Source organism: Medicago truncatula, chromosome 6, assembly GCF_003473485.1.
Source record: "Medicago truncatula cultivar Jemalong A17 chromosome 6, MtrunA17r5.0-ANR, whole genome shotgun sequence".
In the NCBI taxonomy this organism is placed as follows: Eukaryota; Viridiplantae; Streptophyta; class Magnoliopsida; order Fabales; family Fabaceae; genus Medicago; species Medicago truncatula.
Genome location: NC_053047.1, coordinates 4,561,565 through 4,587,737, shown reverse-complemented (window position 1 = coordinate 4,587,737; position 26,173 = coordinate 4,561,565). Strand labels below are relative to the sequence as shown.

General features: G+C 35.5%; 2 protein-coding genes and 1 pseudogene across 2 annotated transcripts; all 3 read left to right on the top strand.

The window, feature by feature from the left end:
• Positions 1 to 1,568: 1,568 nt before the first annotated feature.
• Positions 1,569 to 2,162, top strand: LOC25481122 (7-deoxyloganetin glucosyltransferase). The gene has a single exon (XM_024774228.2). The coding sequence runs from the start codon at positions 1,635 to 1,637 to the stop codon at positions 2,160 to 2,162; it is 528 nt and encodes a 175-aa protein (XP_024629996.1). The 5' UTR covers positions 1,569 to 1,634.
• Positions 2,163 to 17,483: 15,321 nt separating this feature from the next.
• Positions 17,484 to 19,566, top strand: LOC11413941 (7-deoxyloganetin glucosyltransferase). The gene is made up of 2 exons (XM_003618619.3): positions 17,484 to 18,104; positions 18,431 to 19,566. The coding sequence occupies exons 1-2, from the start codon at positions 17,579 to 17,581 to the stop codon at positions 19,360 to 19,362; spliced, it is 1,458 nt and encodes a 485-aa protein (XP_003618667.1). The 5' UTR covers positions 17,484 to 17,578; the 3' UTR covers positions 19,363 to 19,566.
• Positions 19,567 to 21,391: 1,825 nt separating this feature from the next.
• Positions 21,392 to 23,289, top strand: LOC11407693 (7-deoxyloganetin glucosyltransferase-like; annotated as a pseudogene).
• Positions 23,290 to 26,173: the final 2,884 nt, after the last annotated feature.

Genomic DNA, 26,173 nt, shown 5'->3' with positions numbered 1-26,173 from the left:
TTCAAAGATAAAAGAACATCATAAAAAAAAAAAAAATTTCTCATTTTTTATCCAACTAAATAGTGAAGAGAGAATTAAAATCCTTATTTAAATCGATAATAGCAGGAACAATCTTTGGTCAAACTTTATTTACCTCTCAACCAAGCACCAGAGAGTTATAGCAAAAATATATATTCCTTCCAATTTGTTTAATTTCATCCATACAAACAGCTTACCATTTCACCTAATTTGCAACTTTTTGTTTCTTCCTACCAATTTCTTTATAGTCTAAATAATACTTTAACCTCAATTTAGTTCTGGGTTGGATAAGGAATTAAGGACTGAAACTGATACTAATATTGGTGGTTTAGTGGTCGATGTAATAATGATATTGTACATTTTGGTTCGTACATTTTTCTTGGATAGCATGATATGAGGCAAAAAACTAATAGCATGAGTTACCATATTTTATCTGTTTGTGTTTCTTTGCGTTTTAAAATTGTATTTCTTCTTCAATCAATTATCTATACCAATATATAATGTGAAAACTAAGTTTTGATGTAGTTTTTTTTCCTTCCAATTTTACCATTTATATAGGCACACCAAAAGTCCCACATCATTTGGGAATAGAGGCTAATAATAGTTTATAAATCCCCACACACCTCACCTATGTGATGGTGATGTTACTCAAGACATACCCTCTCTTGTTCAATCTATAAGAACGAATTTCTTTCAGCCCTTCAATGAACTTCTTGTTAAACTTCATGACTCTGCCACTGCTGGTCTTGTTCCACAAGTTACTTGCATAGTCGCTGATTGTTACATGCCATTTACCATACAAGCTGCTGAAGAACATGCACTCCCAATTGTTCTCTTTTCCACCGGCAGTGCATGTTCTTTCTTGTCTGCTTTACACTTTTGTACACTGTTTCAAAAAGGACTAATACCACTCAAAGGTAAAAATTTATGATCATTTGTAGATATGTAATCTGAACTAAATATATTTAAAAAGCTTATTCTGTATATGTTCATTTTAAGTTTTCTTAAGAAGTGTCAAGTTTAATGAAAATTGATGAGTTAATTTTTTCAATAAGAATTTTTAATTTGACAGTTGAATTGATCAAATTTAAGGTTTATAATAAGGTATTAAGTGGAGTAACTCTACTTAGCTTGAAATAACTTGATCTTTCCAATCTATCTCTTTATACATATATGAAGCTTCAAGCTATTAACTTCTACAATTATGAAAAGGAGACGAGAGTTATTTGACAAATGGATATTTAGACAATAGAGTAGACGGTATTCCAGGATTGCAGAACTTTCGGCTGAAGGACCTTCTCGACGTATTAAGGACAACAAATCCAAATGATTTCAGGGTAAATTTTATCATTGAAACGGAAGATAGATTCCACAAAGCCTCGACTATTGTTTTCAACACTTACGATGAACTTGAGAGCGGTGTATTGAATGCTCTCTATTCTATGTTCCCTTCTTTATATACCATTGGACCTTTAACTTCATTATTAAATCAAACTCCACATAATCACTAATCTTTAGGTTCCAATCTTTGGAAAGAAGATACCAAGTGTCTTGAGTGGCTTGCATCCAAGGAACCTGAGTCGGTTGTTTATGTGAATTTTGGAAGCATTACAGTTATGACTCCAGATCAACTGTTAGAGTTTGCTTGGGTTTTGACCAATTGTAAGAAATCCTTTTTGTGGATCATTAGGCCTGACCTTGTCATTGGCGGCTCGTTTATTTTGTCATCTGAGTTTGAGAATGAAATTTCAGATAGAGGCCTAATTGCGAGCTGGTGTCCACAAGAGCAAGTACTGAACCACCCTTCAATTGGTGGATTCTTGACTCATTGCGGATGGAACTCAACCATTGAAAGCATATGTGTAGGAGTGCCAATGTTGTGTTGGCCATTTTTCGCCGATCAGCCAACAAACTATCGGTATATCTCCCATATATGGGAGACTGGTATGGAAATTGATACTAATGTGAAGAGAGAGAAGGTAACGAATATGATCAATGAATTGATGTCGGGAGATAAAGGAATGAAGATGAGGCAAAAGGCCATGGAGTTGAAGAAGAAGGCAGAGGAGAACACCAGTTCTGGTGGCTGTTCATACATGAACTTGGACAAAGTGATTAAGGAGGTCATGCTTAAACAATGCTAGATTAAAGTTATATATTCTATGAAACGTGGTTGTGTGATTTCCTCTTGAATTTATTTTAGGGTAAATACCTCTTTTTGTTCCTGTAATATTAGCGAATTTCGGTTTTAGTCCATGTAATTTCATATTTCTCCCACTTTTGGTCCCTCATTTTACGTGCCATGTATGTAGATTCTGCTTACGTGGTGGAATGAGGGACCAAAAGTGGAAGAATCTAAAATTACAGGGACTAAATCTAAATATTTTTTTTACTAGGACAAAAACCGGAATTCGCTAATATTACATGGACGAAAAGGGTATTTACCCTTTATTTTATGGTTAAAAAACGATGCATTTAGTGTGAGGTGCTAAACATATATAAATGTAAGCCATATAAGTGTGATTTGTTATGTCATTTGTTGGTGGTGCGATTGAAAACTATGGTTATAAGTTATATAACTAATGCAATGTGAAATTGTATATATATTTTGTTGGATCATATATTAGATAGAACCATGTCACAAAAGAGTTTCATTATCAAAATCCTACAGTTTTTGAAGTCATGTTACCAAGAACATTACTCAATTGTTCCTTTATGTAAGACCTTTGTTGAAAATTGACTCAAGAATTGGATGTTGAAGCACTGAGAAATCATGACACGTTTGCAGGGCAACGTGGCACGATTAGATGGTTCAGATTTTGGGTTTGTCGCTGGAAAAATCGTGGCACGATGCAGAAAGAACGTGGCACGATGGAAGAGGAACGTGGCACGATCCAGGAGGAATGTGTCACAATGCAGACGGATAAGGTATATTATTGTACTATCACCAACTCCATCGTGGCACGATGGGCACGTAACGTGGCACGATGCTGCGTATTTCTGAACACTATTTAAGGCTTTTTTTCTTCATCTTTTGTGGGTGGCTTTAAGAGAGAAACCTAGGAATACAAAGGAGGTAACTTGAGGGTTGAGTGTCTTTGTAGTGAGGTTCTCTTTGTTGGAACAAAATATGTTTCACAAAGAACCTTATTAAGTTTTGATGATAACAAGGTATTAAAAATTGTCAATTGGTTATTACTAATAATTGTTCAAGTGTACAGGACCAAAAGCTACTCAAGTTATTTTGATAGGTCCTGGAAGAACAATAGAAAGAAAAAGAAATTCTGAGCATCTGAAGAAAACTGCTCCTGAAGCTCAACTGCTCCTGAAGCTAAACTGCTCCTGAAGAGATGACGTCATCAGAAGCAGAAAGTCATCAGAAGCAAAAGTTTTCATCAGAAGCAATATTTTCACCAGAAGCTATTTGATCCTTTAATCAAACTGAAGAGAAAGTTGCTGATTCTCAATTCAGTCTTATCAAAGAAGAACGAAGAATTGAAAGGGAGGTATCAACGGATATATGGAAAGCACTCTGCACTTGTCTCTCATTAATAGAGTTGACAAAGTACAAGTGTACAACCACTACCTCCACTACTCTGTTTTCTGTCTACGCTACAAGACAAAACAACAGCCATGCCTGCAGAATTTGTACACTCAAGATGGGAATGAATTTGAAGTTTATCCTTCAAAGGACTACACCCAAATCAGGCAAAGGATCACTGGTGGATAATCAAAGGATTTCAAACGACTCTTTAGACGTGCTGATTATCTCAACGTCTCTTTCACACCTCTATATAAAGGAGTGAAGACTTGAAGATTTGATACAGAGACATACATAAGTTCAAAAGCGCCAAAACTTTGTCAATTTGATACTACAAAGCACACTGAATTTCTGCACTGATTTGATACATCTTAGAAATTCAAAGTCTAGAGTCTTTTCTGTATTGTATTGTGAACACCACTGATTGTATATCAAGTGTTCAATTCAAACTCAATTCTCTGTATTTTTGTTTGATTAGAAGTCTCTTGCCTGCGTGCTTGAGCATTAGAAGTCTCTTGCTTAGTGCTTGAGCATTGGAAGACTCTTGCGTGTGTGCTTGAGCATTGTTTTGTGAAGTCTCATACTTTGAAAGTATTGAGCAGTTGTAATCTTGTGATTATAGTGAAATCTCCTTGGAAGTGCAAGGGGGACTGGACTACTTCCGTGTTGTGGAAGGAACCAGGATAACTGCCTGTGTCTTTGACTTTCTTTTCTCTGCTCTGTTCTTTTCCGCTGCAATCTGACTCTGATCATTTCATCAGAAGCAATCAAACTGCTTCTGAAGTTTTATCAGAAGAAGAATCCTTTTTTTTAAGAGAAAAAGAAAACACAATTCAACCCCCCCCTTCTTGTGTTTTTCACCTTCAATTGGTATCAGAGCTTGCTCTGTTATCACAGCACTTAACCGTGTTACAGTTCAAGATCTATTAGAAAAACATGTCTGGAGATGAGGAATCAGTTACTCCAAAATACACAAGTGTCAAGCATGACTATGACACTGCTGACAAGAAAACAGACTCTGGAAAAGCTCCAAGGTTTAATGGAGATCCAGAAGAGTTTTCTTGGTGGAAAACTAATATGTACAGCTTTATCATGGGATTAGATGAAGAGTTATGGGACATACTGGAAGATGGAGTTGATGACCTGGATTTAGATGAAGAAGGAGCTGCTATAGATAGAAAAATACATACTCCTGCTCAGAAGAAGCTTTACAAGAAGCACCACAAAATCAGAGGGATTATTGTGGCTTCTATACCTCGCACTGAATACATGAAGATGAGTGACAAATCTACTGCGAAGGCTATGTTTGCGTCACTATGTGCCAACTTTGAAGGCAGCAAGAAGGTGAAAGAGGCTAAAGCTTTGATGCTAGTTCATCAGTATGAACTTTTCAGAATGAAGGATGATGAGAGTATAGAAGAAATGTACTCAAGATTTCAAACTTTAGTTTCTGGATTGCAGATACTGAAGAAAAGCTATGTTGCTTCTGATCATGTTAGTAAGATTTTGAGAAGCTTACCTTCAAGATGGAGACCCAAAGTAACTGCTATTGAGGAAGCTAAGGATCTAAATACTTTAAGTGTTGAAGATCTTGTTAGCTCACTCAAAGTGCATGAAATGAGTTTAAATGAGCATGAAACCTCTAAGAAGAGTAAATCCATTGCTTTACCATCTAAAGGAAAGACCTCAAAGTCTTCCAAAGCCTACAAAGCCAGTGAATCTGAAGAAGAATCACCTGATGGAGATTCTGATGAAGATCAATCTGTAAAGATGGCTATGCTGTCCAACAAGCTTGAGTATCTGGCAAGGAAGCAGAAGAAATTTTTGAGCAAGAGAGGTAGCTACAAGAACTTCAAGAAAGAAGATCAGAAGGGATGCTTCAATTGTAAGAAGCCTGGTCATTTCATTGCTGATTGCCCTGATCTTCAGAAGGAGAAGTTTAAAGGCAAATCCAAGAAATCAAGCTTCAACTCCAGTAAATTCAGAAAGCAAATCAAAAAGAGCTTGATGGCGACCTGGGAAGATTTGGATAGTGAATCTGGTTCTGATAAAGAAGAAGCTGATGATGATGCTAAGGCAGCCGTTGGGTTAGTGGCAACAGTATCATCAGAAGCAGTATCAGAAGCTGAATCAGATTCAGAAGATGAAAATGAGGTATATTCCAAAATCCCTAGACAAGAACTTGTTGATTCTCTAAAAGAACTTTTATCACTATTTGAACACAGAACCAATGAGTTGACAGATTTAAAAGAAAAATATGTTGATTTGATGAAACAACAAAAATCAACTCTATTGGAACTGAAAGCTTCTGAAGAAGAACTCAAAGGGTTTAACCTCATATCAACAACATATGAAGATAGACTCAAGAGTCTTTGTCAGAAGCTACAAGAAAAATGTGATAAAGGTTCAGGCAATAAACATGAGATTGCCTTGGATGATTTTATTATGGCTGGAATAGACAGAAGCAAAGTTGCTTCTATGATCTACAGCACATACAAGAACAAAGGCAAAGGGATTGGATATTCTGAGGAGAAATCCAAAGAATACAGTCTCAAGAGCTACTGTGATTGTATCAAGGATGGATTGAAATCCACCTTTGTGCCTGAAGGTACAAATGCTATAACTGCTGTTCAGTCAAAACCTGAAGCTTCAGGTTCACAGGCTAAGATCACATCAAAGCCAGAGAATCTTAAGATCAAGGTAATGACAAAATCTGATCCTAAGAGTCAAAAGATTAAAATTCTGAAAAGATCAGAACCTGTTCATCAGAATCTGATTAAATCAGAATCTAAAATTCCAAAACAAAAGGATCAGAAGAACAAAGCAGCTACTGCTTCTGAGAAAACAATACCAAAAGGTGTCAAACCTAAAGTACTGAATGATCAGAAGCCACTCAGCATTCACCCTAAGGTACAAGGGAGGAAAAGTAAAACCTCCAAAACTAACCCAAAAGGACCCATGAAGATATGGGTACCTAAATCTGAATTGACCAAAAATGCAGGTGTGCTTAAGGGCAAGAGAGAAACAAAGGTCATGGTACCTAGACAGCGGATGTTCAAGGCACATGACTGGAGAGAAAGCTTTGTTCCTTACCCTTACAATGAAAGATGGAGGAGAAGTGAAGTTTGGTGGCAACCAAACTGGAAAGATCATTGGTACAGGTACTATTGGTAATTCCTCCATCTCAATTAATAATGTGTGGCTAGTAGATGGTCTGAAGCATAACCTATTGAGCATTAGTCAATTTTGTGACAATGGGTATGATGTAACGTTCAGTAAGACCAACTGCACACTAGTCAACAAGGATGACAAATCCATTACATTCAAGGGAAAGAGAGTTGAGAATGTTTATAAAATAAATTTCTCTGATCTGGCTGATCAGAAGGTAGTTTGCCTTCTGTCAATGAATGATAAAAAATGGGTATGGCATAAAAGGTTGGGACATGCTAATTGGAGATTAATTTCTAAAATTAGCAAGTTACAACTGGTCAAAGGATTGCCTAACATTGATTATCATTCAGATGCACTTTGTGGTGCATGTCAGAAAGGGAAAATTGTGAAAAGTTCTTTCAAATCTAAAGACATTGTATCAACCTCCAGACCCTTAGAATTACTCCATATTGATCTTTTTGGTCCAGTTAACACTGCATCTTTATATGGAAGTAAATACGGATTAGTCATTGTTGATGATTACAGCAGATGGACTTGGGTAAAATTCATTAAAAGTAAAGACTATGCATGTGAAGTGTTTAGCAGCTTCTGCACTCAAATACAATCTGAAAAAGAATTGAAAATTTTGAAAGTCAGAAGTGATCATGGTGGAGAATTTGAAAATGAGCCATTTGAACTTTTTTGTGAAAAACATGGGATTCTCCATGAGTTTTCTTCTCCTAGAACTCCACAACAAAATGGGGTTGTAGAAAGGAAGAACAGAACCTTACAAGAAATGGCCAGAACCATGATCCATGAAAACAACTTAGCTAAACATTTTTGGGCAGAAGCAGTCAATACTTCATGTTATATTCAAAATAGGATCTATATCAGACCTATGTTGGAGAAAACAGCATATGAACTCTTTAAAGGAAGAAGACCCAATATCTCTTACTTTCATCAGTTTGGATGTACTTGTTACATCTTAAACACTAAAGACTATCTGAAGAAATTTGATGCCAAGGCTCAAAGAGGAATCTTTTTAGGTTACTCTGAAAGGTCAAAGGCATACAGAGTGTATAATTCAGAAACACAATGTGTTGAAGAATCTATGCATGTAAAATTTGATGATAGAGAGCCTGGAAGTAAAACTTCAGAGCAAAGTGAAAGTAATGCAGGTACAACTGATTCTGAAGATGCATCAGAATCTGATCAACCTTCTGATTCTGAAAAGTATACAGAAGTTGAATCTTGTCCAGAAGCTGAAATCACTCCAGAAGCTGAGTCTAATTCAGAAGCAGAACCTAGCCCAAAAGTACAGAATGAAAGTGCTTCTGAGGACTTTCAAGATAACACTCAGCAGGTTATTCAACCTAAATTCAAGCACAAATCTTCACATCCTGAGGAGTTAATCATTGGAAGCAAAGATAGTCCTAGAAGAACAAGATCACATTTTAGGCAAGAAGAGTCTTTAATAGGACTGCTTTCAATAATTGAGCCTAAAACTGTTGAAGAAGCTCTCTCAGATGATGGATGGATATTAGCTATGCAAGAAGAGCTAAATCAATTCCAAAGGAATGATGTGTGGGATCTGGTACCCAAACCTTCTCAGAAGAACATTATTGGAACAAAATGGGTATTCAGAAACAAGCTGAATGAACAAGGAGAAGTAACCAGAAACAAAGCCAGACTTGTTGCTCAAGGCTACAGTCAACAAGAAGGCATTGATTACACTGAAACATTTGCTCCAGTTGCAAGATTGGAAGCAATCAGGTTACTTCTATCCTACGCAATTAATCATGGCATAATATTATATCAAATGGATGTCAAAAGTGCTTTTCTTAATGGTGTCATTGAAGAAGAAGTGTATGTTAAACAACCTCCTGGGTTTGAGGATCTTAAGCATCCTGACCATGTTTATAAACTTAAGAAATCACTATATGGCTTGAAACAAGCTCCCAGAGCTTGGTATGATAGACTAAGTAATTTCTTAATTAAAAATGATTTTGAAAGAGGACAAGTTGACACAACACTCTTCAGAAGGACTCTTAAGAAAGATATTTTGATTGTGCAAATATATGTTGATGATATAATATTTGGTTCTACTAATGCATCTCTTTGCAAAGAATTTTCTAAGTTAATGCAGGATGAATTTGAAATGAGTATGATGGGAGAATTGAAATTCTTTCTGGGAATTCAAATCAACCAAAGTAAAGAAGGAGTATATGTTCATCAAACAAAATATACAAAGGAGCTTCTGAAGAAGTTCAAGCTAGAAGACTGTAAAATGATGAACACTCCAATGCATCGAACCTGCACCTTAAGCAAAGAAGATACTGGAACAGTAGTAGACCAGAAGCTTTACAGAGGTATGATTGGTTCTCTGTTATACCTCACTGCATCTAGACCTGATATTTTATTCAGTGTATGCTTGTGTGCAAGATTTCAATCAGATCCTAGAGAATCTCATTTAACTGCAGTTAAGAGAATCTTCAGGTATCTGAAAGGAACAACTAATCTTGGACTCCTGTATAGGAAATCCCTAGATTATAAGTTGATTGGATTCTGTGATGCTGATTATGCTGGTGATAGGATTGAAAGAAAATCAACCAGTGGAAATTGTCAATTCCTGGGAGAGAATCTGATATCCTGGGCAAGCAAAAGACAAGCAACTATTGCTATGTCTACAGCAGAAGCAGAATACATTTCAGCTGCAAGTTGTTGCACACAACTACTTTGGATGAAACATCAGTTGGAAGACTATCAGATCAATGCTAACAGTATTCCCATTTATTGTGATAATACTGCTGCTATTTGTTTGTCAAAGAATCCAATTCTACATTCAAGAGCCAAGCATATTGAAATCAAACACCATTTTATCAGAGACTATGTTCAAAAAGGAATTTTAGATATACAATTCATTGATACTGAACATCAATGGGCTGATATATTTACAAAACCTTTGTCTGTTGAAAGATTTGATTTTATTAAGAAAAATTTGAACATGCATTTTGTGTCTGATTGAAAAATTGCTTGCCTCTGAATAAGAAGCTTGGTTCTGAAGTTTATTCAGGAGCATTTTGGTTCATCAGAAGCTCTTAACTGAGGTTCTGAGGAAAATGTGCTTCTGAAGATGACGTCAGCACTAAAACTTCAGAAGTGTTATTCTTTGCTTCTGAATAGCTTGGTTAGTGGGAACGTTGGAAGTTACTTTATGTAACAGCTGTCTCATTACCCAAAAGGTAGTTTTCTGAAGAGTCTCTGACGTGGTTTATTTGTATTGGAGTATAACAAAAAGGGCAATGATGTTTTTATTCGCTTTTTGACGTACTTACACGCGCCCCCAATTTGTCATTAATGCTGTGTTTGTTTGTCCCCTCTGAATTACAAACGTTTTAATAAAAACACTAAGTCATTTCACACACTTCTCACTTCACAACAAACACTTGCTATTTTTCTTTTCAACCCTCTGCGAACGTAAGCGCATTCTCTCATCCTCTCAAAAACTCTTTAGAACCCTAAAACCACTTCATATCAATGGCTTCTTCAAGTTCTGCATCTGGTTCATCATCAAACGAACAACAAGGAGAAGCTCCTGCTTACGAGATAAAGGGAAGAACCATGTCCTTGGAAGAATGGGATTTAAACATCCAATCAGAAAGTCCGGTGGATTTTGATTCTTTAGCCGCTAACGGCTGCGACATTGGCATGTTCTACGAGAAACAAGGTCTGGGAAGATACTTCAACCTTCTGAATGGACCAACCTATCAAACACTTGTTCGACATTTCTGGGTTAGAGCAAGTATCTACGACAGGAAAGCTGCCAAGATTGAAGAAGATGAAAAAGTTCTTCTCAATCCAGAACTCAAAGGGAAGTCTAGAGCGGAAATGGGCTTGGAAACCTTCTCCAAAACCCAGATAAGATCAAGCATCATGGGAATTCGTGTCTGGATCACTGAGGACACTATTGCTTTTGTCATCAGAAGACCAGCAGAAGGAGAACATGAGGCTGGGATTTCAAAGCCAAAGGACAGCCCCTGGAATGCTATTGTCAATAGAACTCTCTACAACAAGGTAAAGAACTTTGCCTATGCTGATATGAATAGCAAGACAAAAGTCATGTTGAAGATTCAGAACGAAAACCTACTACCAAAAGGTGGTGGTAATGATCAGCCCTCTCTGGAACATAAAATCCTCTTACACTTTGTCATAAAGGGTGTAGAGGCAAATATTCCCAGATACATTTTCAGGCATATGGTTCATCAACTCAGAGAGAGTCAACTGAATAATAGGACCTGGGTACCCTATGGAAGACTACTTTCTGAGATTTTCCATCAGGGAGGAATTATTGAGATGCTGAAGGAAGCTCAGATCTTCACAGATGAACAGTTGGGAACTGTTAGAGGGAAGATAATCAATGGTGATACTCTAAAGGCTATGCATCTGATTAAAGCAAAAGATGTGAAGAAGAGTCCTACTGACTTGAAACCTTCTGATGCCAAATCAGATCTTATCCCAGACTTTCCTCCCATCTGCAAACAAGATCCCTTGGAGGTTCAAAGGGCATATATCATGGATCACTACAAAACCTATAACCAGAAAATTAGCTTGAAGGATGTTCCTGACCAAATGTATGGTGGTGCTTTGCCTGTGGCCAAAGGCAGGAAGTCCAAAACTAAGCCAATCACCAAAGAAGAATATCTTGCTGGTGATGCTTCTGAGAAGGGTGCTCAGAAGCACAAAAAGGCTAAAATTGTCAAATCTGCTATGTCTACCATTCAGGAAGAGGAGGATTCGGATGATATCCCTCTTATCAGGAAGAGGACAAGGAGTGATCAAGAAACAGCAGAACAGCCTGCTTCTGAACAAGCTGGTTCAGAACAAGCTGCTTCTGATCAAGCTGCTTCTGAAAAGCCTCCAAGTCCCAAAAATAAAAGAGAAGCTGCTCTTCAGACCATCAAAAGGAAAAGGTCTAATTTAACAAGAAATCTGAAGACAGCTGAAGGAAGAAGGGCACAAATGCTGGAAGAATTGGAAGAGAACTGGGATGAAGACTCAAGCCCTAAGAAAGCAAAAAGGACTGCAACTTCTGAGCCCATAGTCATGCCCAGTTTCGAAATGACTGAAGAAATGGAGCAGTATACTAGGGAGGTTGCTGCATCCAGGATAGCAGAAAAGAAAAGGATGAAGATTTTGTATGAACAAGAAAGGGATGAACGTCTTAAGGCTGCAGGGTATGTGCCTACTCCTGACATTGCTGCTTTAGCGTCGGAGTTAGAAACTGTTAAATATGGAGCAACTCTGCTTTCTCAAGCCTTGAAGAATAAGCAAGCTTCAGGAGCAACTTCATCAGAACCATCTTCAGAAGCTCCAGAAGCAGTTCATCCAGAAGCTCAGTCTTCAGGTAATCCATCTAACGCTCCAACTAATACTCAGATTCCATCTCTACCCTCTTCACCCTCTTCATCATCAACAGAATCAGATGACCAACCCCTTAGCCAACATATAAACAAGCTTCTAAAAACCAAACCTACCAAACTAACAGATTTAGGAACACTTGACTGGGAGCAAACTCAAATAGAATTTTCTAAGAATAGAATTAAACTTTGTGAGAAATTCAATTTGCCTCCTACTCATCCACTCTATCCAGATAATCCTGAACCTGTTAGTGTACAACAACCTCAACCCAACCCAGAACCTACAACAAACTCACCACATAACTCAACAACACAAAAAGCCTCTGAAGTAGCTTCAGATGCAACTACTTCAGAAACCCCCCAACACCAAGAAACCTCAACCCTTCACAACTTAGAAAAACATCTAGGTGGTGAAATGCAACCAACACCCACTAAGGCCTCTAAGACAGTTCCTGAAAAGACTGTCTTGGAAACCCAAACAGAAACCCAAACCATTCCTGAGCAAACTGTTCAGGAGCAAACTGCCTCTGAACAAGTTACTCCTGACCAAACAACTTCTGACCAACATATTCCTTCTGACCAAACAACAGAACAACAACAACAACCAGATTCACCTACTATAATAGACTTAACCTCTGACCAACCAACCACATCAAATACAACTCAAACTGAACCTTCACCCATCCCTGACCATATCCTAGAGTCTGAGTATATAGAGGAACAACTGATCAGTCTTAGTGATGAGATTCAGGCACTGATTCTTCGCAGAACAGTTCCTGTACCTCCTATTCACTATTATGATCAGTGGATGGATCTACAAAAGAGCTTCAATGATCTTCTGAGTCAGCTAAGAACCAAGTGTGTATCATCCCACTATGTAATGCTTCAAAAGCTTTTGGATGATATGCATGAAGCAGCTAAGGAGAAAGAGCTGAATTTTGTGCCTCTGCTGGACATCACTCCTTTCTATCCAGAGGCAGAATACATCACAAGAGCTGCAAGAATTTATGCTGGGCATAAGAGGAAGTTAAGAGAGAAGGAAGAACTACTTCAGAAGAAGGATGAGCTACTTCAGAAGAAGGATGAACAGATTAGACTTCTCTTAGAACAGTTGAAGAAGCAAGCCCAACCTTAGTTGCACACCCAACTCTAGCTTGTTCTTACTTTTGTTCTGTGTAGTTTTATCCTTGTACCTTAACCTTTCTTTATAAATATTATCATTGTTTCTGAAATATTATGCTCTTTTCTTTTAAACTCTAATGATATTTATTGATTTTAATGTCATATGCTCTGATACTTCTTGCTCTGATACTTCTTATGTTTTTATTTGGTTATATGCTCTGCTACTCTGTCTTTTGTTCTTATTCTTTTTGTTGATGACAAAAGGGGGAGTAAATGTATAGTATTTTTAAGACACTGAGCCCCACTATAACCACCTTCTTAAAAACTTTTGCTATTGTTTTTATATATACTTTATTGAAATTTAATTAATCTTTATTGAAATTTAATTAATAAGAATAGAACTCAGGGGGAGCTTACAAACCTCACCTTAAAGATCTATTAGACTCAGGGGGAGCTTACAAACCTCTATCCAGAAGTCAACTTATTAATTAGATCAACAACAATTGAACATTTTAAATACTAGTGTTTGTCATCATCAAAAAGGGGGAGATTGTTGGAACAAAATATGTTTCACAAAGAACCTTATTAAGTTTTGATGATAACAAGGTATTAAAAATTGTCAATTGGTTATTACTAATAATTGTTCAAGTGTACAGGACCAAAAGCTACTCAAGTTATTTTGATAGGTCCTGGAAGAACAATAGAAAGAAAAAGAAATTCTGAGCATCTGAAGAAAACTGCTCCTGAAGCTCAACTGCTCCTGAAGCTAAACTGCTCCTGAAGAGATGACGTCATCAGAAGCAGAAAGTCATCAGAAGCAAAAGTTTTCATCAGAAGCAATATTTTCACCAGAAGCTATTTGATCCTTTAATCAAACTGAAGAGAAAGTTGCTGATTCTCAATTCAGTCTTATCAAAGAAGAACGAAGAATTGAAAGGGAGGTATCAACGGATATATGGAAAGCACTCTGCACTTGTCTCTCATTAATAGAGTTGACAAAGTACAAGTGTACAACCACTACCTCCACTACTCTGTTTTCTGTCTACGCTACAAGACAAAACAACAGCCATGCCTGCAGAATTTGTACACTCAAGATGGGAATGAATTTGAAGTTTATCCTTCAAAGGACTACACCCAAATCAGGCAAAGGATCACTGGTGGATAATCAAAGGATTTCAAACGACTCTTTAGACGTGCTGATTATCTCAACGTCTCTTTCACACCTCTATATAAAGGAGTGAAGACTTGAAGATTTGATACAGAGACATACATAAGTTCAAAAGCGCCAAAACTTTGTCAATTTGATACTACAAAGCACACTGAATTTCTGCACTGATTTGATACATCTTAGAAATTCAAAGTCTAGAGTCTTTTCTGTATTGTATTGTGAACACCACTGATTGTATATCAAGTGTTCAATTCAAACTCAATTCTCTGTATTTTTGTTTGATTAGAAGTCTCTTGCCTGCGTGCTTGAGCATTAGAAGTCTCTTGCTTAGTGCTTGAGCATTGGAAGACTCTTGCGTGTGTGCTTGAGCATTGTTTTGTGAAGTCTCATACTTTGAAAGTATTGAGCAGTTGTAATCTTGTGATTATAGTGAAATCTCCTTGGAAGTGCAAGGGGGACTGGACTACTTCCGTGTTGTGGAAGGAACCAGGATAACTGCCTGTGTCTTTGACTTTCTTTTCTCTGCTCTGTTCTTTTCCGCTGCAATCTGACTCTGATCATTTCATCAGAAGCAATCAAACTGCTTCTGAAGTTTTATCAGAAGAAGAATCCTTTTTTTTAAGAGAAAAAGAAAACACAATTCAACCCCCCCCCTTCTTGTGTTTTTCACCTTCACTCTTGAGGGTTGGGAAACATTTTAAACACATTGGGTAGTGAGATTTCACCATTGGAAGGATCAAAAGCTTCCTTTTGTGTTTTCTCTTAGGATTCATTTGAGAGTTTGGGTGACACAAAATAGGTAGAAATTAGGTCTTGTTCTTTTGTAAGCTTATAAGTTAATTTCTTGTAACTATTTTGTAACACTTTCATCTTAGTGGATTGGAGAGCTGCTCTCTTCCCTAGATTAGGTCATATTGGACTGAACTGAGTCAACAATCTTTGATGTGTTTGTTCCTTTCTTTCATTGCTTATCTTTATTGCTTTGATTATGCTTGTGGTGTTGCTCTACACTTAGATTTAGGTCTGTTTTTGTTTGGAGACATTTTATCTATTGATTACCACTTCCTTTTACTCCACACATCTTTATTATTCATTGGTGTGATTTTGTCCGAATCCACAACAACCTTCTTGACCAATGCACAAGAAAAGTTATTTAAACATTAAATTTGTGCATATACATTTTGATGGTATTAAAAGGGATAAACTCATGTTTGTTTTTGTCCCTTGCTAACATATTTGTCTATTTATCATTTTGGACGTAGCTGACTAATGAAATTAACATCTAGGGAGTTTTTATTATTATTTTTTATTTTTTTGTGAGAATGGGAGTTTTTATTAATTATAATTAATGCAAAATGAGAGTTTACTTGCATACATGAATTTAGACAATGTGATTAAAGAGGTGTTGCTTAACCAATATTAGATTGAATTGTGTTTGTTTTTTTTTTATAATTAAGTACTCCTACTAGTGTGATCGGGTGGTAAAAACTTGAGACCTTGAAATGTGTTCCTCTTCTTCAGAGGTCAATGATTCCTATGTTGGGCCATTCCATCCAAAGTTTTGCTTTGTCTTCAATTGGACTCCTACTAGTCGGCCCTTAGACATGAAACCGAGTTTACATAAAAAAAAAATCAATTTTATGCTATTTTGTACTGTGCTACTTTCACTAATCTTTCTCCTCTTTAATTTGTTTCATTGGGTTAGTTTTAGTAAGATTATAAGGTTTACGGCAACATTTATGAAACAGGTTCAAGTCTTCTACAGGTTATGTGAAATTGAGGTTTTAAAAAAAGGTCATCGACCACAATATGAGACGCAAATTGAGACTGCATTTTACTGCAAATATAGTCTCTTCTCATTTTTATTAAAATTAAAAAGAACATTATACAACTTTTTTTCACATTTTTTATCCAACTAAAAAGAGAAAATTTAAATCCGTCTTCAAATCAATCATAGTTGGAACAATCTTTAGTCAAACTTTATTTACCTCCTTAACAAAACACAGATTACGAGAGATCCTCTTCCTAAAAAGCGAGAGGGTTAAAAAAAAAAATTAATTTCAATTTGTTCCATCCATACAAAAAATTAAAAATTCACCAAATTTGCACTTTCTCTTCTCTCACACTTCTTTCTTTACACATTACTTTTTTGATTTTTCCTACCAATTTATTTTCTAGTCCAAACAAAATAAATTTCTTTCAATTTATTTTCTATTTAAAAAACTGACACTTTCTGAAACTGATCCTATTGCTGGTGGTCAGTTTAGTGGTCCATGTGACACTGTCCATTTTGTTTCATATATTCTTATGGGATAATACACAACTGCCAAACTTCATTCTACATTAATTGGTTAAGATAGAACAAGCAATACCGAATATGTCATTATAATATGAGCCCAAAAATTAATAGCATGAGTTACTATTTTTATCTATTTGTGTTTCTTTGCGTTTATTGCATTAATCTTGGGTAAAGTATAATAACATATATAGTAATATATTCATTAATCTAATGTATCCAAATATATGAACCGGAAAGTTAGGTGGCGTGTTTATGATTAAGTTTATCGGTTAAGAGAAGGTTGATGAGTGAGTGTTTCGAATGAATGCAAGTGAGTTATAATCTGTGACATTAGATATTGAGTGTCGACGTGGTGAAATTTGAATGAGATAGCGTACGGCGGATGACGTGTTGGAGTATGGTTTTGAGGATCTGATTTAATAAATTAAAAAGGAAGTGTATGAAAATTTGGTAGTCAACAGTTATGATGGTAAAGTATAATAACTTATGTAGTAATATATTCCTCAATCCATAATGTATCCAAATAGAAACCAAAAAGTTAGGCTGCGTGTTTGATGATTAAGTTTATGGGTTAAGAGAATATGATTGAGTGTGTGTTTCGAATGAATGCTAGTGAGTTATAAGCGGCCACATCAAATATTGAGTGACATGGTGAAGTTTGAATGAGATAGCGTATGACGGATGACGTGTCGGAATACGGTTTTGTGGTTCCGTTTTAAATTAAATAAATAGATTTAGAAGTATTGTTCTCTTTCCTAAGGAGTTCACTCACATATCATAGGTTGAAATTTTCCTTCTCTCTCTATTTAAGCAAATACATATTCACTTCACTTTAACAGTGCATAACAAAAAATAAACCAGGGATGAGTAACTTTGCAAAGAGAATCAAGCCACATGCTGTGTTGATTCCATTTCCACTTCAAGGCCATATCAATCCATTGTTGATACTAGCAAAATTACTTCACCTTAGAGGCTTTCACATAACCTTTGTCAACACTGAATACAATCACAAACGTTTGCTCAAATCAAGAGGTGAAAATGCCTTTGATGGTTTCGATGATTTTACCTTTGAGACCATACCAGATGGTTTAACACCACTAGAAGGTGATGGCGATGTTACTCAAGACATACCATCTCTTTCCCAATCAATAAGAAAGAACTTCCTTCAGCCCTTTGGTGAACTTCTTGCTAAACTTCATGACTCAGCCACTGCTGGTCTTGTTGCACCAGTTACTTGCTTAGTTTCAGATTGTTTAATGTCATTTACCATACAAGCTGCTGAAGAACATGCACTCCCAATTGCTCTCTTTTCTACTTCTAGTGCATGTTCTTTCTTGTCTATTTTGCACTTTCGTACACTGTTTGAAAAAGGTCTAATACCACTCAAAGGTAACAATTTATGTTCATTCTTTCTCATATATTCTTATACACACTCTAGGAGTAATTCTGAATAGAGTTAATCACCTTAAAAACTTATTATATGTTCATTTGAAGTTATTTCATAAAGTGTCAAATAATTTTAAAATTTTATGAAAATATGTTCAGTGGGATATACACAAAAAGATCTTTTAATTTGATAGTTGGATTGAAAAAATAAAAAGTTTATAATAAGCTATTAAGTAGAGTAACTCTTGCAATAAATTGATCTATCCTCTCTATCTCTCTATACTTATATCAAGTTTCAAGATATTGACTTGTGTAATTATGAAAAGCAGATGAGACTTATTTGACAAATGGATATTTAGACACCAAACTAGATTGTATTCCCGGATTGCAGAACTTTCGGCTGAAGGACCTTCTTAACTTTATAAGGACAACAAATCCTAATGATGTCATGGTAGAATTTCTCATTGAAGCGGCAGATAGATTTCACAGAGCATCGGCTATTGTTTTCAACACTTACGATGAACTTGAGGGTGATGTAATGAATGCGCTCTATTCTACGTTCCTTTCTGTATATACCATTGGACCTTTGCATTCTCTTTTGAATCGAAGTCCACAAAACCAGTTGATATCTTTAGGTTCCAATCTTTGGAAAGAAGACACCAATTGTCTTGAATGGCTTGAATTCAAGGAACCAAAGTCTGTTGTTTATGTGAACTTTGGCAGCGTTATAGTTATGACTCCACAGAAACTGTTAGAGTTTGCTTGGGGTTTGGCTGATAGCAAGAAACCCTTTTTGTGGATCATTAGGCCTGATCTTGTGATTGGTGGCTCATTTATTTCGTCATCCGAGTTTGAGAATGAAATTTCAGATAGAGGCCTAATCGCAAGCTGGTGTCCGCAAGAGAAAGTACTGAACCATCCTTCAATTGGTGGATTCTTAACTCATTGTGGATGGAACTCAACCATTGAAAGCATATGCGCTGGAGTTCCAATGCTGTGTTGGCCAAATTTTGCTGATCAGCCAACAAATTGTAGATATATTTGCAATGAATGGGAGATTGGAATGGAAATCGATGCTAATGTGAAGAGGGAGGGGGTAGAGAAACTGATCAATGCATTGATGGCAGGAGATAACGGAAAGAAGATGAGGCAAAAGGCCATGGAGTTGAAGAAGAAGGCAGAGGAGAACATTAGTCCCGGTGGTTGTTCATACATGAATATGGATAAACTGATTAATGATGTCTTGCTTAAACAATATTAGATTAAAATGTGGTTGTGTATTCATCAATCCCCTCTTGATTTGGTTTATTGTCGTGCGCAATGATGAATTTATTGAGAGGTGTTAGTAATCTTCAAATTGTAAGCAATATATTGCATTGTAATTTAAATTATGTACCAGTACATAAGAAATTGATGGCACCTGAAGGTCCAAAATTTCATGCTGTTGAAGTGCTTTCCATGTCAATAACTAGTGTCACCTAATGGATTATTATTATTCTTACAAGGAATAAGTATATTTAAAATTATGGATTCAATGATTTAAATCTGAAAAAAAACAAAATGGCAGGGAGCTCGCTCCACCAAATGAAATTCAAGATAAAAGACCATGATTTGTGATTCTGTCAGCATGTGCATTCCCTTCTTTGAAATGTAGAAAATCGTAAAACTCGTGTTTTTAAACTGATCCAAACAGTTTAGCCGATGATTTATAATCTTCCAAGAGACAACATTTATAGAGTGGAAAGCAGATATAACCATCCGAAAATCTGTTTCAGTCCAAATACTATACCAACGTCCCTCGAATGCATTCCAATAGCTAACAAAACTCTCGAAATCTCTTGCCATGTAAAAATAAATACATGTCCCAAAGAGGTTAAAAAGATGTTCTTGAACTCATTGGGAAACCTAGGAACACCTTCAAAATCTTCTCTATGAAGTTAGGAAATATATTTAATCTCCAACTCTTAATCTTGAGTTTCTGCAGCAGCGTATCAAGTCACGTAGCTTAAAACAAGAATAAAGCTACTGCAACTCCTTCTTGCAGCTCCAAGAAATAGATGCTTGACCATACTTGAATACTTTACCTAGACTGTGACTAGTCAGAATAAACTTTGCTTTATCTTCATTCTTCTTAATCTACAAAAAATGTTTCAGTTTTATATTTCTTTTAAAAGGGCTATTGTGAAAAAGCATTGAAATTTATGTTATAGGCTCATAGCAACATTGAAATTGAGGTGTGGTCAAAACATTAACAATTCCTGAGTTAGAATAGAAAATATTGACCATTTTATAAGTATTTGAATATATGAGTTTTAAAGTTTGTCCATTGAAATTACAATGTCAAACTCTTACCACTAATCTAACACCTAATGAAACTCTAAAAAAAAAAAAATCTAACACCTAGTGAACACAAAAAATAGTTAATATAACCTTGAAGTTTATAAACTACATATAGATAGAAATAAATTTTATTTAAAAAATTGAGAATTAACAAAGGACATTTGCATAATGTAGGTCTATTGTAGCACATTGATTTCTAAACCTTGCAAATGTCACTCTCACTTTTTGGAATTTGGTTACTACCATCCCTTGATAGGGAATGGAGTTGGGGAAGGAGAGTTAACATTAACAACCTTGCAAGTTGTTTGGTATCATGTACCAAATTTGATTTGACCAGATTGTTTTGGTGTTTGGTTATTGTCAGAATCAATTTTGGTTCATTTCTTTGAAAGGGATATCTTGAGGTGTGGCCAAAACATTAACAATTTCACAGTTATTATTACATGTAAGTATTCAACTAAAAGTAAAATTTTGCCGAATTTGCGGGACAGGAACATGTTGGCATCTTAGTTCGATCTCTGTTGGTCCAGAGTTCGCTTAAATGTATCTCAGTTACCTCGAGGGATAAGTCTGTTGAGTTGCAGGCGGGGATAACTTGATTTACCAAAAACTATATTTGGTATACCAAAAATATTTGACAACTTAGTTCTGGTATGGATAAGGAATGAAACTAATACTAATACATTGTGTCCTTGTGATATTGTACCCTAATACCATGCCTTGTTAATTTTCCTTCACAAAACATAATTGTACATTTTGTTTCATATCTTTTTCATGGATAGCATCGACATTACTAGAAAATTTTATGGTGTAAAGCAATATCAATGTATCATATTATTGAGGCCAAAATTAGTAATTGAGTTACCATTTTTCTTCTTCAATCAATCTCTATAAATGCACATCCTTCTTTCCCTTGTTTTTCAAACGCATATATAAAAACTTCGTTATTATTATACACATAACAAGTTTCATCAAAGATGAGTTATTTTGCTAATAATAATAAAAAGCCACATGCTGTGTTGATTGCATATCCAGTTCAAGGTCATATCAATCCATTGTTCAAACTAGCAAAGCTTCTTTACCTTAAAGGCTTTCACATAACCTTTGTCAACACCGAATACAATCACAAACGCTTGCTCAAATCAAGAGGTCCAAAGGCCTTTGATGGTTTCACGGACTTTAACTTTGAGACCATTCCAGATGGTTTAACACCAATGGAAGGTGATGGTGATGTTAGTCAAGACATACCCTCTCTTTCTGATTCAATAAGGAAGAATTTCTATCATCCCTTTTGTGAACTTCTTGCAAAACTTCATGACTCTGCCACTGCTGGTCTTGTTCCACCAGTTACTTGCTTAGTTTCCGATTGTTACATGTCATTTACAATACAAGCTGCTGAAGAGCATGCACTCCCAATTGTTTTCTTCTCCCCAGCTAGTGCAAGTACCTTCTTGTCTGTTTTACACTTTCATACACTGTTTGAGAAAGGTCTAATACCACTCAAAGGTAACAATTAGTGATCATTTTATGAGGAGGCAAAAAGTTACGTATAATATGATAGTAAACATTTACTTATATTTTCAAAATGCTAATTAATGTTCATTTGAAGTTATCTAACAAAGTATCAAATTGTTTAAAATTTTATGAAAACTTGTTGAGTTGATATACTCAATAAGAATTTTTAATTTGACGGTTGGATTGATAAAATCTGATGTTTACAATGAGTTATTAAGATGAATAGTAAAAATATATATTTATATGAAGCCCTAAGCTGTTTAATTTTGCAATTATGCCAAGCAGATAAGAGCTATCTGACAAATGGATATCTGGACACCGAAGTAGACTGTGTTCCTGGATTGAAGAACTTTCGGTTAAAGGATTTGCCTGACTTTATAAGGATTACAGAGCCAAATGATGTCATGGTAGAATTTCTCATTGAAGCGGCAGAACGATTTCACAAATCCTCTGCTATTATTTTTAATACTTATAATGAACTTGAGACTGATGCGATGAATGCGCTCTATTCAATGTTCCCATCTTTGTATACCGTTGGACCTTTACCTTCATTATTAAATCAAACTCCACATAATCACTTGGCATCTCTAGGTTCCAATCTTTGGAAAGAAGATATCAAGTGTCTTGAGTGGCTTGAATCCAAGGAACCTGACTCTTGTTTACGTGAATTTTGGCAGCATTACAGTGATGACTCGAGATCAACTATTAGAGTTTGCTTGGGGTTTGGCTGATAGCAAGAAACCCTTTTTGTGGATCATTAGGCCTGACCTTGTCATGGGCGGCTCGTTTATTTTGTCATCTGAGTTTGAGAATGAAATTTCAGGTAGAGGCCTAATCGCAGGTTGGTGTCCACAAGAGGAAGTACTTAACCACCCTGCAATTGGTGGATTCTTGACTCATTGTGGATGGAATTCAACCACCGAAAGCATATGTGCTGGAGTTTCAATGCTGTGTTGGCCATTTTTCGCTGATCAGCCAACAAACTGTAGATATATCTGCAATTCATGGGAGATTGGAATCGAAATCAATACTAATGTGAAAAGAGAGGAGGTGTCGAATCTGATCAATGAATTGATGTCGGGAGATAAAGGAAAGAAGATGAGACAAAAGGCCATGGAGTTGAAGGAGAAGGCAGATGAGACGACCAGCCCTGGTGGTTGTTCATACAACAACTTGGACAAAGTTATTAAGGAGGTCATGCTTAAACAATACTAAAATTAAAGTGGCCAGGAAATGTGGTTGTGTCATCTTCTCTTGAATTTATTTTATTGTCAAAAAAATAATGATGCATAGTGTGAGGTGCTAGTTATATTTAAAATCTAAGCCATATAAATGTAACTTATTATGTCATTTTAGTTCAATAGAAATAATGATACATATAATTGTATGAAATTCATTTACATATATACTGATAACAGTTATGATCTACACATTTCATCTATCTGTGTTGCTGTATATCTTTAGCTTGTCTCATCTATTTTGAATGTAGGTATGCAAAGATAAATCACATATTGATTCTTGATTTGTTGGATTAAAAGCTATGATTTATAGTAGCCGGCATATCTTAATAGTGGCAGAAACATACACATTACTTACCATTACTATCCCTTACACAGAAGCTCAATCTTATAGCTCCTTCCATCGCATGATAGCCGGCAACCACAGTACATTTAAGCCAACCATGGCCAGACTTTTCCCATCTCAAAATGTGAATAGCTCTGGTAATGTGGCCAGGCTTCTCCCATCTCATATCTCTGGTATGAATTGATACCGATTTGATGAGTAGGCAGTTTGCAACTATTGCATATCAAATAGGAGAGATGAGGACTAATCCCATAAGAATAAGAGTATTTGTTTAGTAAAATTAAGGAGAAAAATTAGAAGCGATTTGTTTATTTTGATTTCCATAACAATTAATATTTTGATTAAATTAAATAGGGTTAATTAAATAGGGTAATATAGTAAAATTAAGCAAAGAAGCTAGGTTAAATCTATGACAAAAATTTGCGTTCGGGTTAACTTTAAGGAATAAGAGTTAAAGTGTTGAAATAAAGATTATCTGAAAGCGATTTGTTTTCTTCAAAATAATAGGAGCGATTTAGGAGTGATCTGTTGCTTTTATTTTGATTAAATTAAATAGGGTTATTTAAATATAGGGGTAATATAGTAAAAAGGTTAGGTTAAATCTAGGGTAACAATTAGTATTCGGGTTAACTTTAATAAATAAAAGATGTGTTATGTAAAAAGGAAAAACGTCTTATTACTATTATAAATAGTAGAAATAATAAAAAATAAGGAATAAAAAATGAGAGGAAAAATATGTCTTATGATCATAAATGTTTTTATTTTTTTTAATTAGATGATAGAGGAAGAAATTGGCATAGGAGAATTATTTTGGGGATGACTTTTAACCTTTGGATTAAATATAATGAATGGATGAGATTTGATGTCAAACAAATTTTAACATCATAGTATCATTTGATCTTATCCCTTATAACACTATCTATCATATGACTACGTGCTGCTATGTAATACCAATCATCATTAGCTTTGTATCAGAGCCTAAACTACGAAATTGGATTTTCCAAAATAATAACACGTTCAAGACATCGATGAACGTCTGAACTTGATCAAAAAATTCAAAGAAAATTAAAGTTATTTATATTTTATAATTTAAAATTTTATACTTCAATTTGAATCGTCTGATCTTATTTTAACGACTACCAATGTTTTGAATGCATGAAGTTGTGAAAATTCAACTGCAATGAAGCGTGATTAAATAGCTTTTCAAGATCCATATTTTTTTGTAAAACCAACCTTTCAATAGCTTTTAAAATATGATAACATAAATTCTAATTGTTTTATGGCAGCCTAAATGCACATAGACTTAGATTGCAACTTTTTGCTAACTATATTAATAGCAAGCAAAATATCATACAAAAAAAACCATATCAAACAAAATGATAGCATCAATACACATAGGCTTAGATTGCAACTTTTTGCTAACCATATTAATAGCAAGCAAAATATCTTACCATAAAACCATATGAAACAAATACTCCACTTTGTAGTGCCTTAATCAAACTCTCCACTCCATTCTTCATCTTTGCATCATTATCACAACATTTATATATTTCCGACAAACTCAATTTTATTTGGGACACCAAAATCTTATGATTTTAACACTCTTAATTAATTTGATTTTCCCAATTTTATTTTCTTCCACATTTTAGATTTTATTTCTCAATTCCTAATAAAATATTGGAGGTGTGAAAAAGAAAGCGCCATGTTGGAGTTGCGAAAAGGAAATTTTTTTGAGTTGTCAAAAACAAGTCTTATCATACACAAATCAACTATAAAAAAAAATAAAAATTTAGGCCTCTATAGGCACGGAACCTAGGCCATCACACCCCAGACCTATGTCTAGGACCGGCCCTGGTCACCGAGGTATGAGAAGCTAGCTACTGTAGCTTTAAGCCAACGGTACCTTTTCACCTTGGTTTTGTTAGTCTCCAAACATGTCATAAGTGTAAATTTAAAAATTGAGGGGTTTAGTTGAACACCCTTACCCTGATGTGGGCCCGCCCTTTGAAGGGACTAAATCTGATCAAGTTCACACACTCTTACAAATTCATGTAACAATTTGAAGTTTTAAACTACCTTCTAATTTTACTAACTTATATTATCAACCTCCAAAAATGTATACCCATCTCTCTTCTGAAGGTTGCATGTGATCGTACTGGAGCTAGGGCATATGATGGTGGTCCACTTCCACTATAAAATACAGATGTCCATTTATGTGGCATTAATAATTTGATGACATATTAACTATACCGTACCAGACAACTGAATGCTTTTGTTTGATATTTTTTTTTGTTGGGTAATGTAAAATATGGACACTAACTTTTTCTGACAACTGAAAGTCAATGCCATATTCAGTTGGTAAGTGAAATAAACCAAAGACTAACCAACGTATTCAACACCATTATAAATAACTCTTAACCGGTAGGTCGCTTGATGAGTAAAGTAAAGGTTAAAAAATTTAACTCTAAAACCTAAATGTACTACCAACTCACTAGCATTTATCTAGGGAAATACATCGTAATGTTGTAACACCGACACTTCTGATAAAAAATGTGTTCAGTGTTAGATATATGTTGATGTCAGACACAGATACAGGTAATTATAATTATTGGTATGGACGTGTCCGTGTAAGT

Bases quoted from the DNA above. Each gene is read 5' to 3' on its own strand.
- LOC25481122 (XM_024774228.2), top strand. From the start codon at position 1,635: ATGACTCCAGATCAACTGTTAGAGTTTGCTTGGGTTTTGACCAATTGT.
- LOC11413941 (XM_003618619.3), top strand. From the start codon at position 17,579: ATGAGTAACTTTGCAAAGAGAATCAAGCCACATGCTGTGTTGATTCCA. The intron at 18,105-18,430 runs GTAACAATTTAT...TATGAAAAGCAG, and splicing joins AGGTCTAATACCACTCAAAG to ATGAGACTTATTTGACAAAT.